We start from the raw sequence: 13,015 nt of genomic DNA, 5'->3' as shown, positions 1-13,015 counted from the left end.
TTGACCGGAAAGTCTTGCTTGAACCCGGGCACCAGTAGATACAACAGACGCCTAAATCATCGGAGAAGTTATGCCGTTGCCAAATTAGAACCACTATTGGCCGTGGTGCTTCCTATAGCCTATTGGGGCCGAGCAGGTTGTATCTTAACATATCGCCGGTGGTTCGGCGCCCTTGCACAGCCCAATCGGGTTATAGTTGCAGAAAGATCGTAGCTCCGGAACGTTAAGCATTGCTAGCCTCAGCTCGCCGGTGAAGAGATTGACTTCTCAGGGGTTGCCTTGGAACAAGCTCAGACTGCCGAATCTGGGGGCCGTTTGGGATCGACCGGCCATGCCGTGACCCCAACTACTTTAGAACCGGGTTTCAGTGCTGTTGTCGACCATCCTCTTCGGTGACAGTCGTGGAAAAGCCCGTTAGACTTTTGAGATCTATGAGTTGGCAACTCAATCTTTTTTATCCGGCCCCGTTCTACTGCCATGTCAGTACGAAGCAGAATCCACTGTGTTCGCTCACCCATGTTTAGTGCTTGTAGGTCTCTGTAATAACACACGGATGCCCTGATGACTGCCAGAGTTTGGTTGACTTTTACATCCATGCTAGTGGGATCCATACAGCTTGCAATCCCGGGCGGAAGAGCATCTGCTTGTGGGAGCTGTGCATCCTGTTACTTAAGGCTCGGGGGACAAGATGAATGAGGTTGTCAAGACGGCGACAACTTTAGCAGTTGTCGGCGGCTAATCTAGCTCGATACAAAATTTGACCGCAGACCTTGGAATTGCGTAGAGAACCGGCAGCAGCAATTTCGAACGGCCCCGAGATTGCTGCGAGGGGTTAAGGAGAGCAAAGAGTTCTCGTGGATTTCGCTGTGCTGCCGATTTTGGAGTTTCGTGGCGTGATGGCTATTCAGGCTCTATGAATTTACCACAAGAGGCTGTGATAGTTCTTTTCTCCCCCGCCACTGAATAATATCCTGAGAGCCTTCACAGAAAACTGTACTTCATTTTGAGAAATCTTTACGATTGAGGTGTGGCAGTCGAACAGCATACCCTCCAAAAAAGCCGCCACTCATGGTGCCCAAAACTGCCCGAGTGCCAATGTTCACCGTTGCCACAAGAATGGGATATGCTATGGGTCTTTGTCTGCACGTGCGAGCTGCTATTCAGCCATTCGATTCTCGATGCGCCTACTTCCCCGCGTCTGAGCATGCACAATGACTGTGGAGGAGGTTGGACCGAAGAGGGGATGACTGACTTGTAGGTCCGGCCTAGCGTCACGTCAGACCGATGACCGATTGCCGACCTCTATTTGATTGGCCAATTATTCAATAGTCCGTGTGCTTCGTATGTCGCTCTCGTCGATTCTCCACGTTTCGACGGATCGCTTCCGTGTGTGCCTCGAATCTGAGTCAGTATGCTGGTCCCTCTTCCTAGCCGTTGTTCGGAGATTAGGATATGTTTATGGAGATGATCGGCTGTATATTACAAGTCACGACCAGACGTGGAAACTGGTAGGGGCTGCTCTGCTACCAGAAATATGGCGTTGCTATTCTCTAGAGTACACGAGGTTGAATCGATAATGACATAGTTGGAGAACCTGCAATCAAACCCGTGATAAGAAGTTGGGTGGATAACGGTATCTTTATGTGTAAGCCTCATAGCTGAACCATGACCATTGCAATGTATTGCATTATTCATATCAGCTCCGCCATATAGTTGTTGTCCACGTTTGGAACATATCTGCCGCCTGATAATCTCTTCTACTCCCCACTCAGTGGTATCCTTTAAGACGTCATCAGTCTGCTCTAGTATATTGCCTTCGGTGTCTGGGACAAATAGAAAGCTCGCACAGAGGCGAGGAAACACTAGGCGCTGAAGTTTCAAAGCCGAGCCTGTCGGGCACGGTCGGTGTGGCGAGGCTGGCGACGCAGTTATAGAGCCAAACGGTTGCCGTGCCGGCGGCCACACCCTTGCTACGACGGGACCTGGGGTAAACTTCCGCAAGCAGGTCCCAGCCGAGAGACGAGTAGGGGATCCCCTAGAGAAGCACGAAAGCAAAGGCCATGGCCACCGCGGCCCAGGCCTTGGAGTAGACGCTGGTAAGGAGAGCCATGATGCCCCAGGCGGCACCACCTCCAATGTCACCAATAATAGCGATTAGGCGGTGTCCGGCGTTATCAATGATAGGAAGCAAGCGCAAACGGCCAAAATCTGGAGAATACTGAGGATACTTGACATAATGGAGGTCATCTCTGCCGGTTAACCGAGAGACTACAGAAGAGTGGAAGATGAAGGCATTGGTGCCCTTTTGCATAAAACCATGGAAAACTCATTAGTTGCTGCAATGCATAGGTCCATCTCCACAATCGTAAGAAAAGTTCAACTTCTCATAATGTTTAGTATACAAATCCGTCTTCCTTCTTAGTTTACTTGCCCATCTGGCTTCCCTGCTGAAAACTCAAGCCTCGTAGACAAGAGGCCCCTGTACACAGGACTGATAGTGAGCTCTTAGCCAGTCCTTTCATTCTGCCTACTATGTGGTCCCGGATGCCCTGGGTTTCCGGAAAGATTTGGAGGTATTGGTCCTGACGGTAACGTCACTGGAGCCTGATACTGGTAAGGTGCCATGATTACCATCATGGGGACCATACGGATGGGGGCTATCGCCGGTTGATACTGTTGTATGGACTCGGTCCTCCCATCTCCTCCGTCGTAAATGTAGCTTTGATCCAACGAGGCGTGCGGGAAGTGCATGTGACCCCCCAGCAATCCTTCCGCAACAGTGTACGTCTGACGATCTTCACGAGGATGTCCTCCGTCATTCGCGGGCTGCATTTTTGCTGTTGGGACAGGTGACCCGGCTACTCCAACATGCCTTTCCATCTTTTGCCCATGTTGGCCAAGCTCCGTGCGTCGCTCCTCAGTGAACTGACCGACTGATGATGAAAGAATCCGGCCAGGGTCCCTTGATGGATTCTGAGATTGTCGTACATTCTTTCCAATCTCTGCAGTGCTCCCCGCGTTCATCGGTGGCGAGACGGGCAGCGTCCCTCCCTGTTGGTTACTGACTCCATCTTTCTTTGGAATGGCTGGTTTTTGCGAACCAAAAGGTAGCCCAAAACGGCCGCTGACTGCTTCTCCGCCGTTACGCGATTCCGTCGTGGAATCTTGGTTTCTGCCTTCTTTGGGATTGTTGCCATCGCCCCCGCCCATCGGTATCGGACTCGTTCTTGCGCTTTTGTATGCTTCGGACCCTTCCTCATCCGAGTCCTCTATAGCCCAGCTTTGATAGCGTGTATTCGGTACATGTTCTTCGTGATTCATAGGAATCTCGCGAAGATCAGGCACATTTACCTGTACCGAACGTGATTGAAAATCCATGTGCCGGTTCTGTTGACGGCTTACTCCTGATGCTCTGCTTAGCACGACGGAAGGAGCAGAAGTTGTGTGCGAATATATCCCCCCCACTATGGAGGGCGATGGCGCAGACGGTGCCGGCGGTGGGAGTCTCACCGACTCCTCAGATAGCCCTGTGGATGAGGTACGACTATGATATTGCTGATAATGGTTGGTTCCCGGGCCATTGGAATCAATATCGTCGAAACTTGCTTCATATTCGAACCTGGGTTCCATATTGAAGACAGAAACAGGTGGGGGGCGTCTCGCGGTTGGGTGCGGTGTTCCAATCGAGGAGGCTGAGTGGACGTGGTAAGCTTTTCGCTCTGCCTCATGCCGTATTCGCTGGATAATCTCTTCAAGCTCCATGGCTCTCCTCTCCTTCTCTCGGAACTCTTCCCTGATGGTCTCGATCAGCTCCTCTCTCATGGCTTTTTCTTGAGCGAGCTTGAGAGCGAATTCCCTCTCGACCTCCAGTCGCGTTTGGTCCTGGATCTGCTTCTTTTCTCGCTGTGATCTTTCTGCCTTCTCTTGGGCCATAATCTCAGCTTTCACAGTCGCTATCTCGATGTCAAGCTGCGCCTGACCCTGAACCTCCCGCACAACCTCAGCCGTCTGTTGAACTGCAACTTCTAGCGTGGTTTTCTGAATATATTCCTGCATGGACTGCTGTTCTCTCATCGCCTTCTCTGCTAAAAGCTCATCCATTTGCTTTTTTAACTTCTCGACTGCTGGGTCGTTCATTGGATCAGTTGGGGGAGGAGGAGGAGGAGTGGGCGTATCCCATAGTCTCTGGTCAGTATAAAATGGCGCGCCACTTTGCTGGGTATAATTAATGCCGCTAAACTGCGGGTCGTAGCCCTGGTAAAATGGAATCATCTGGCCCGGAACCGGGTATGAATATGGGAGGTCAATAGGGACTGTGCTGGTCCCGGTAAGATGAGATTGCCACTGCGTCGGGTGGCTATTGTCGTCAACATTTTCAACCCTGCCACGCTGATAAATCGTCCGTCTTGGAGCTGTTGTAGTTGGGCCCCGTGCTTTAGTTCGATTTGGCATTGCTGGAACATCCTTTGAATGATGTCGATGTTTTGAACGAGTGACTTGCTCGAAATCCGATGCATTTCTTTCGGGGCTGAAACCAGAGTCTTCGTGTTGTTCAGGAGATCTGACTGTCGTGCGTTTTGACATGGCTTTCCGGAGGGCTTGTCATACAATTTCTCATTGCTTTCTGAAATCTTTTTGCAAATTCCGACGACAAATCGAGCACGGGCTGTTTATTACGATTATGCAGTGTCGTCGAGGGCAACATCCGACTTGTTCATGCCATGATTGTTGCTAACGGGTGCAAAGTCTCAAGGGATCTTTACCAGAATTTGCAATCACTGTTCAGATAAGCAAATGAGGGGTATCGACAAGCATTTCTCATGGGGCAGACAGAAACGGCATTATGCCCGATAAAACTCAATTGATTAGGCTGCAAGTTGGTGCCATCAGGCTGAGCGCTTAGTGCTGCGGGATGACAACAAGCCAGCCACCCCCATCGATATTATCCCAAGAGCCTGCCGCAATAGTGGTTAGCTTGTCATTTTACTAACCTATCCGACCTTAGGACTTCAACAAGGATTAAATAATCCTGAGTTGACTGTCCGGAACAGGAATAGCTCAGGCATCCAAGTGAGCTGGTTATGCACGATGGAACATTACCAAGACTAACAGTGGTTGACTGATTGGTAGAATGAAACGCAATCTGCACATAATTCTGAGACTAATGCATGGAACCCTAAGCAATAACCAAGTTCCCAAAATTCCGATGTTCCTTGTTCTCTACTTAAGCGATCCCTTCTTTCTTTTTGCTATGCCTCCCTTATCATCAAAAAAGAGAAGAGAAAAAAAAAGCCTCGTCATTATGTGCATGAGCATGACCAGGTTGAAATAGTCTTCTTGTTGAAACTATTAGTAAACCCTGAAGCTTGTTGTAGAGAGACTGTAACTCTACTTCTTGATTGCCACCCTTCACTGGGTACTTCTACGGTACTGGATGGTTATTATCTAGAAAAGTGGTTACTGAATTGCTGAAGTCTGTGAGCGAATGTTCCGGACGGTAATGAATCATAATATAAAGTAGAAGACATCGCTGTCACAACAAATGAAGGGCTGACTCAACGTGATCTATGGTAACAAAACCGACCCCCTTCAACCGGTCGTACCGACGGCCTTCTACCAGTCTAGCACTGTGTATGGCTTCTGGTATTCTTCATGAAATACCAGAATCAGTTCAAGGACCTTCTTGTTGCACTTTTCCCCGTCGAATTTCGCTATCGTACGAAATAGTTTGTTTTGGAAATTCAATCCCAACTGTCTCTCCATTCATGCCATGGAATTATACGCATTAAAATTGAATTTGGGTTGGCTCAAACACGTAGGATTATTGGGTGATTTCTGTATCATCCCCGATTACATAGGCCTCAATTATCCTTGATCTTATATCACAAAGATATCGAGGGCTTTGTTTGCGCAGCCAGCAGTATGGGAACAAGTCATACCGTGCCGAGGTTTCCTCGCTTCTCCCTCTCTCCATATTATCGCTGTAGGCCTCTGAAGCCCAGTGCTCAGTTTCTCGCGAAGTTGACGGGTAGGCTGTCATCGCTGCTCCAGCAGCTGAAGAATCTGAGTGTCGCCGTTGAGCTTCGCATGGGACGCTGCGGTCTGACCATTACAGTCGGGCAAATCGATAGCCGCTTTGCGATCAGTCAGAATGTACACCCCTAGCATCCACTGACCCTGGACAGCCCGAACCAACGCCGTCTTTCCCTCGTTGTCCTTTGCGTTGACGTCGAGCCGCGACCTCTCAAGGGTGTCCACGATCAGATTCATTATAGACGCATCCTTCCTCTCTACGGCGTGGTGCAATGCGGCATAGCCCTGGGCATCCTTCAGGGTGACATTTGCGTGCTTTCCAAGAAGTAGTTTGATCATTTCCGTATTCCCCCTCTGCACTGCAAAATGTAGCGCGGTATGCCCTTCGATATCCTGAGCATCAATCTCTGCTCCCTTTTCCAGTAACAGCCAAGCCATGGATGTATTGCTGTTCTGAGCTGTCCAGTGCAGTGCTGTGCGTCCTTTCGTATCTGCCATGTTCAACGCAGCTGACTTTTCCAACAGGAGCCAGGCGATGGAATCATAGCCCTTCTGCATTGCAAAACGAAGCGCCGAACGTCCTCTATCGTCTTGGACATCTGTCGACGCTCCGTAATCCAGGAGAAGCCACACCAGCTCCTTATACCCGCCCCAGGTTGCTTCCATTAGTGGTGTCGTATCGTCTTTGCATTGGGCGTTTACATTGGCCCCTTGATCGAGAAGGATCTTCACCACTGCCGTACGGTTGTATCGAACTGCCCACCTCAACGGTGTGGTATTGTCGGGATCAGCCAAGTCAACCTTAGCCCCTCTCTCCAACAACAGAAGTACAGTAGGCTCCCAGCCATATTGAGATGCTTGTCGCAGCGCGGTCCAGCCATCTGTACATTGTTGATTGACATCATTTCCTTTCAGCAGCATGATGTCTAATGTCTTCAAGGACGCGTATTGAAGCGCATACCTCAATGGCGTCCAGCCTTCTTCATCTTCTCTGTTTACCTCTGCCCCATTTTCGACGAGAATATGCGCCTCTCGTTGAAGTCTATATTTGAGGGCCCATCGTAAAGGTGACCATTTTCGTTTGTTCCAGACATCGAGCTGCGCGCCAGCATTGCTCAGTAGCTTGATCACACGACTGTGTCCACTCATTACTGCTAAGTGCAATGGTGTGTTGTGTTCGTGGTCCTTGGCGTTGACACTGGCGCCTCTCCGAAGCAAAATATCCACGAGCCTGATGCGGCCATATTTAGCAGACCAGTGAAGGGCTGTCTGTCCGCTACTACAGACATCATGAATATCAAAGCCATCATCAAGGAGTCTTTCAGCCAGTCCCCTGAGGTCATAGTATGCCACAGCGTGCAAACCTGTTACTCTCTGTGTCGTCATTGGATGAGAGCTACTGGTAACCTGGAACAAATTTGTCACCTTTGGGGTGCTTTTGAGAAATCTTAATGCCAGGGTTTTCAGGGGCTCGGTTTCGCCCGCGCGGTGGTAGTGATCTACCCAGTGTCTCGCGGCATATTTGAGAAGAGCCCAGCGTCCGATACGGTCATCGACTTCTGACTGAGAGAAAGCGGCCTTTCCAAAAGCATCGTCAGAGAGATAGGTCAAACAGGCGGAAGCGATGTACTCCTCGCCGGGTATCTGGTCGGGGATCCCCCTCAGATAGGCTTCGGCTGTCTGGTGCATCGGTAGAACCAGCATGCTCTCATGGTCGATGATGACAATTCCAGCGCAGGCTTCGGTCAGATAGTCTTCGTCGGGGACTGATTCTCCATCTAAGCCAATATTCTCATCTTTTACAGCGAAGGCATGACACAGCTCTCTAGCGTTCAACGGCTCGACTGCAAAAAGAACCCAGGATAGTACGTGCTTTGCCAGCTTTTGTTGAAAGAGACCTTGGTTTTCGATTCGCTTAAGGACTTTGTCGTATGTTGTTGATATCTCAGGCATCTCCATGGTCTTCAGGGCTAGTCGGAGATCCGCAAGAGTGCCTTGTGCTGCAAGACAGTTTACGTGTAAGCACGCAAAGAGGAAGCTGTTGAATGCTGGTCAGCTGGGTGTACCCTTTCAGGTGGCAGTCATAACTTACATTCCCTGAACCCTATCAATTATTGTATTGATGACCAATTCTTCAAATGATGAGTCTTTTTCCTTTGCTGCCAAAACCATCTTTCGCAATGCCTCGTGGCTTGTGATTCGCTGTTTAACGTAGGTTCTGAGGTCCGATTCATGTGCCTCGATCTTGATTTTTGAGTCTGCATTTAGCATCCGTCGAATGCCCTCCTGGGTTCGGGACGTCACTAATATGCTCAGTTTTTTTGATAGGCGATGGATATCTCTCAGGAAGGTCTGTCGAGTATTATCCGGGTGCTCCTGACAGTCATCTAAAGCATCCACGACCAAGAAGACACGCGAATATCTCTCAATTTGCGTTTGAATCATGCCCAGAAAATCTTCCGGTCGGGGAGTGACAGTTTCATACTTGGAATTCCTGAAAATGTCTTGTAGATTATTGCTGATTTGTGTGAGCTTTTGCTTCTGAACAAGCTGAACCAACAAGCCCGCATATATGTGGACTAAGTTCGGGTGGACCGATGATTCATGATTGAAGTAGATGTGAATGCAGGCTGTTGGCCTAGTGCTCTTCACTTCGAACTCGGATTCTATGTGTTGTATGATTGTTGAGCTTAGAAGCCAAAATGTCGTTAGCTGGTGTTGAGTGGAGGATATAAGTCATATCTGAGCGGCCTGGGTATCAACATACGCTAGAACGCTTTTTCCTGCGCCCACTTCTCTTCTTAGAACAAATCCTGATATATTAAAGTACTCTTGGGAGTGCAGAACTCACAGGATCCATGACACCATAGTATTCTGGACTTTTCATTTATCCAGTCCAAAAACTCTTTTCGTTGGAGTAACCACTCTCCGGTACCAGGTGTTCTTTGAACTAGCAATCTGTCATGCCTTTTTCGAATATCGGTAAGGCAAAATGATAGAAGCCATGTGATAAATTCGGGTTCTTCAGATATCAATATTACAACACTTGATCGTGTGTCTATGTATCAATAACTTACGCGACGGATGGGAAGCGCTCGTTTTGCCTTGCTTGGAAGAACCTATCAAGAGTCCTTTGTTAGTCTTTGCCTCATCTTTAAGTTTTCATTTGAGAGAGTAAATGTGTAAACAGTGTTGAATGTAGTAAACCGAGATGTACAGCTTTGGTCGATACCATCTACAAGGGGAAGGACTAACTTGAGTTGGGATACAGGAAGTTGTTGAAATATATGTTGCGAGCTTTGTCTGATGCCCTCACCGTCAGTGACCGGACCCAAGCCACCAATACCGATCATGACTCATCGGCAGATGACTGAGATGACCCTTGTCTCTCCTTGGGAGGCATAATACCGTGATAGTGATATCTTCCCTCGTAATTATTTCCACGGATGTTTCTCAGTGTGCCAGAGCCTGAGTTAACATACATGTCTCGATGAGCTGTCTGAATGGTGCCACCGGTACTCTCGTCGAAAACAGAGTCGCACAGCGATGAAGGTACGCCTGCAATTTCCTGGGCGGCTTTCTCCAGCTCTTCTTTCCTTTTCTTCGCTGCGTCAAAGACAGCAAATGTAGCTCAGACAGTGAAGTCCTGAAGGATATTCTGCATAAGGTCTTCGACCCGCGATTTCTTGCCTAATTTGAGCACGAGCGCTTTGTAAACGGAAGTAACAAACTCGCCGTCCTTTGCCTTCATCTGGATCTTCAAGAAAATTTCCTGGAGTTCTTTGGTCTTCTTTTGGCAGCTAGCCAGTGTCTTCCCCAGCGCCTTAACCTCATTGGCGGGTGCATCTTTTGCGTGGCCCTTGGCCTCTTCTAGAATCTCTTTGATGAGCGGAAGCCGATTGTTGACTTCCTTGAACGCTTCTGGCAGTCCCCGAAGATCTTCGATGGCACCAAACACCTCAATGGAGGTGTCGATGATGGTGATTATGGTGCCTATCAAACCGAAGATCTCGAAGCCTGATGCCATGTTTTTCGAAAGTCGAAGCCTCCCGTGAAAGGACCTGACATCAAATGCGTCGGTAAGCCTTTTAGGTTTTCTATTAGTCCATAGATTAGCTGAATGAACTTGAAGGATTTCGACAAACGTCAGCAGGTTGGTCTGTACCGGACTGTCCGAACGTTTCAACTTTTTCTGTGTACTGGAGAAAAGAGTGCAGGATAAGCAAAGTAACGAACCGGGTATGGCTGGCATTTATACCCTAAGAAAATATGTGGTTTCCATGCCGCTTTACTGTCTGGGCGACGTAAGAAGAGGTATCGATTGACAATCCTTTCGCACAGCTAGTCAAGAAGCTTGTGGCAAGAAAACAGAGGGGAATACAAGGCCTCAAGATAACGAGCAGCCTACCCACCTTCATTGACGCACTAGCGAAATACCTGCAGCATGGAAGCAGGCTGTCTGACATGCAGCCTGAGGAAACGGAGTCAGCCAGTAGATTTCTTCCAGCACGCGATGCCAAGCTGAATATGAGGGTAAGGCACATTATGTGCGTAATACCAGGAACCAATCGCCTGTTTGCATTTATAGATCACCCCACCCGACTGCCATCTGCATAAATGTGCGTCTCATTCAATTCGGTGAAAACCTGCCGGCTTAACTGCGACGCGGACGATTTGGGATCTGGCTCCCCCCATTGCAATCTCTTATCGTTGTTGGTAATAGTATCGGGACGCCGCAGTGGCCTTGGAGCTCTAACATGATAGGAAGCTTATGAAGGCTTTCCCAACTGCGATATAACGTAAGACAGTCGAGTTGCTTGATGGTATAGCATTTTTGACCCTGCTGCTAAAGTCGTACGCAAAGATTTGGTTGTTACCGTTCATAGCATGTCAACATTGCCGATTCATTTGTCGACTTTTGGGGGCTGGCCCCGCCAATGACGAACAGAAGCCAAAGCCTAACCGAGAAGGGAGGTGGCGGGGGGCATCGAACTCAAGGCTCGAAGCAAGGTAGCTGAACGTGTAGGCTTCGATAACCACCTACTCCAGACGTAGTTTCCATGACAAGACAAAATGCAAACGATTTTGTTGTATATAACTCGCCCAGTCATTCATAAGTATCTCAGGGTAGCATCCGCATATCGTTGGGCTTATAAGCTGATAATAGCCATTCCGTTACCCGTCAACAAGTCTGCTGGTTGGCTTCCCTTGGCCTGATTGATCCGTTCACGTCGAACACAGCTCCCAGGCACGCCGGCTAGAAAGATCTCGCCTTATATCCTGTGACAACAAGCAACTCGGCAAAGCAAGGATACTCTCCCTAGTTGAAACCGCTGAACAGCCGAGCTGGAGTTTGACTCCATCGCATTCCGGAGCCAAGAACCCACAATCCAGGGCCCGGAGTTCAAGCCGGCCCCACTTGGTCTCCGGAACTCGGAACCGGACGGCGATTCCAGCTGCTCGTAATATCCATCCTGGCGCGCTACGCTTCGTTTCCCCAACAAATAGCAGCAATAAATTCCCCATGAGGCAACACTACTACGCAGACTCGATCGGGATGTACCCACATAAAATGACAAGAAGCTAGAACTGTTACGACATCTGGCGATCGCCCCGTTCCGGTGTTGTAGAGCTGTTTTCTGCCGTTTTAATGCCCTCCTGTATGTACCAGAACTGTAAGAAAGGAACGATTATGGCTTTATAATAGGTGTCAGAGCGGCGCGGCTCGGTAGTAATACGAGGCTTGACATGATCAAAATGCGATCTCTCCCAAGCTCCTAACCCCGATGAGAGCGTGCCGGGCCGGCCTCGGCCCACTGGCACCCCTCCGGTGCCGTTGTCCCAGACTAGTTAACCCACAAGGTTCAAGACACTATTCACACGTTTTAATACCAAAGTTTCCCCTCCCGATAAAAATGCACGAGAAGATCATAAGCAAGCGAGCCTAGTCTCATAACGAGTGTCTTTGCTTCATCCCGGTCTAGCAGGTCCTCGTGTTTAGCAAATACTTCCATGATGACGTCCCGCAGGCCGCGATCAGTTTCAATTATAGAAGTGTAAGCCTCGCCAGCAGCATCCAGAAAATCGCCATCGTCCTAAGTTTCTATAGCAGTTGTCCTGAATTTACTTACAGCAAGGTCTTTAAGGCTATTAATAGCATACTTCTCTGTAATTACGTACACCTTAGCGTAGAGAAGGAGCCCTAGAAAGTTCTTGCAGTTGTTATGCTGCTCTAACAACTTTAGACAGTTATTAGGGTTAAGAAGCTATTAATAGTTAAGACAGTAGAAATATTAGATTATTATGTCTATAACATAAGGTTTATTATTTAGGAGGGAGATAACGCTATTAAGAGCTTCCTATGCAGTAGCTAGTGTCAGTAGTTTATTTTATTATACTAAGACAGAGATATAAGTACTTTAAATAGGTTACAGCATGCAGCAGCTAAAAAATCAGAGCGTAGACAGACAATAGGGTGGTGTACTAGATAGCTCTTAGCAACAGAGGATATAGTCAGATCTACGTAGATTCCAGTAGAGTAGAGGCTGTTACAGTGTTATTATAATCACATCTAGCCAGGGGAGATAGTCAGGGAGGGTGCTTGCATCTCAAGAGATTCATAGAGGTCTCGCTGTGGCCGACCAGTGGGCGCCACAGTAGGCTGAAATGCCATAGAGGCAAAGAGAGGGGCAGGCGCCATTAGGGTGGGCTGTTGGGGCGGGAAGAGCTGTAGAAAGGCAGCCCAGGCTAGGAAGGACAACTGAAATATAGAATCCTTCTAGAGAGATTGTAGGATGGTGATCAAGCGTTCAGTTAAGAAGTCAGGAACCCATAGATTGTGCTTACAGACAAGGGATGTGATTGCCTTCTGTTGAACGTACGTGAGACTTATTGTAAAGATGTCTCTGCGGTCGCGATCCCGGTAAACACGGATTCTTTTGGATCTAGAGGGTTCTGAATACACGCTACGGGTATAGCTAGC

At 48.7% G+C, this 13,015-nt stretch overlaps 5 protein-coding genes across 5 annotated transcripts; all 5 read right to left on the bottom strand.

Annotated features, from left to right (window-relative positions):
* Positions 1–2,035: 2,035 nt before the first annotated feature.
* On the bottom strand, positions 2,036–2,311 carry GLRG_05998 (uncharacterized protein; the record flags this gene model as incomplete). The annotated part of the gene is made up of 1 exon (XM_008096683.1): positions 2,036–2,311. The coding sequence occupies one exon, from the start codon at positions 2,309–2,311 to the stop codon at positions 2,036–2,038; it is 276 nt and encodes a 91-aa protein (XP_008094874.1).
* Positions 2,312–3,517: 1,206 nt separating this feature from the next.
* GLRG_05997 (uncharacterized protein) lies at positions 3,518–4,137 on the bottom strand (the record flags this gene model as incomplete). Its single annotated transcript, XM_008096682.1, has 2 exons — positions 3,518–3,527; positions 3,620–4,137. 2 exons carry the CDS (start codon positions 4,135–4,137, stop codon positions 3,518–3,520), a joined length of 528 nt encoding a protein of 175 aa, XP_008094873.1.
* Positions 4,138–6,036: 1,899 nt separating this feature from the next.
* Positions 6,037–6,699, bottom strand: GLRG_05996 (uncharacterized protein; the record flags this gene model as incomplete). Its single annotated transcript, XM_008096681.1, has 1 exon — positions 6,037–6,699. One exon carries the CDS (start codon positions 6,697–6,699, stop codon positions 6,037–6,039), a length of 663 nt encoding a protein of 220 aa, XP_008094872.1.
* A 2,965-nt stretch (positions 6,700–9,664) lies between these two features.
* Positions 9,665–10,060, bottom strand: GLRG_05995 (uncharacterized protein; the record flags this gene model as incomplete). The annotated part of the gene is made up of 1 exon (XM_008096680.1): positions 9,665–10,060. The coding sequence occupies one exon, from the start codon at positions 10,058–10,060 to the stop codon at positions 9,665–9,667; it is 396 nt and encodes a 131-aa protein (XP_008094871.1).
* Positions 10,061–11,918: 1,858 nt separating this feature from the next.
* GLRG_05994 (uncharacterized protein) lies at positions 11,919–12,733 on the bottom strand (the record flags this gene model as incomplete). The annotated part of the gene is made up of 4 exons (XM_008096679.1): positions 11,919–12,128; positions 12,165–12,299; positions 12,503–12,552; positions 12,676–12,733. The coding sequence occupies 4 exons, from the start codon at positions 12,731–12,733 to the stop codon at positions 11,919–11,921; spliced, it is 453 nt and encodes a 150-aa protein (XP_008094870.1).
* Between the last annotated feature and the right edge of the window lie 282 nt (positions 12,734–13,015).

This window comes from Colletotrichum graminicola (genome assembly GCF_000149035.1).
Source record: "Colletotrichum graminicola M1.001 genomic scaffold supercont1.21, whole genome shotgun sequence".
Lineage (NCBI taxonomy): Eukaryota > Fungi > Ascomycota > Sordariomycetes > Glomerellales > Glomerellaceae > Colletotrichum > Colletotrichum graminicola.
Note: the sequence above shows the minus strand (reverse complement) of the source record. Positions and strands in the feature narration are given on the sequence as shown.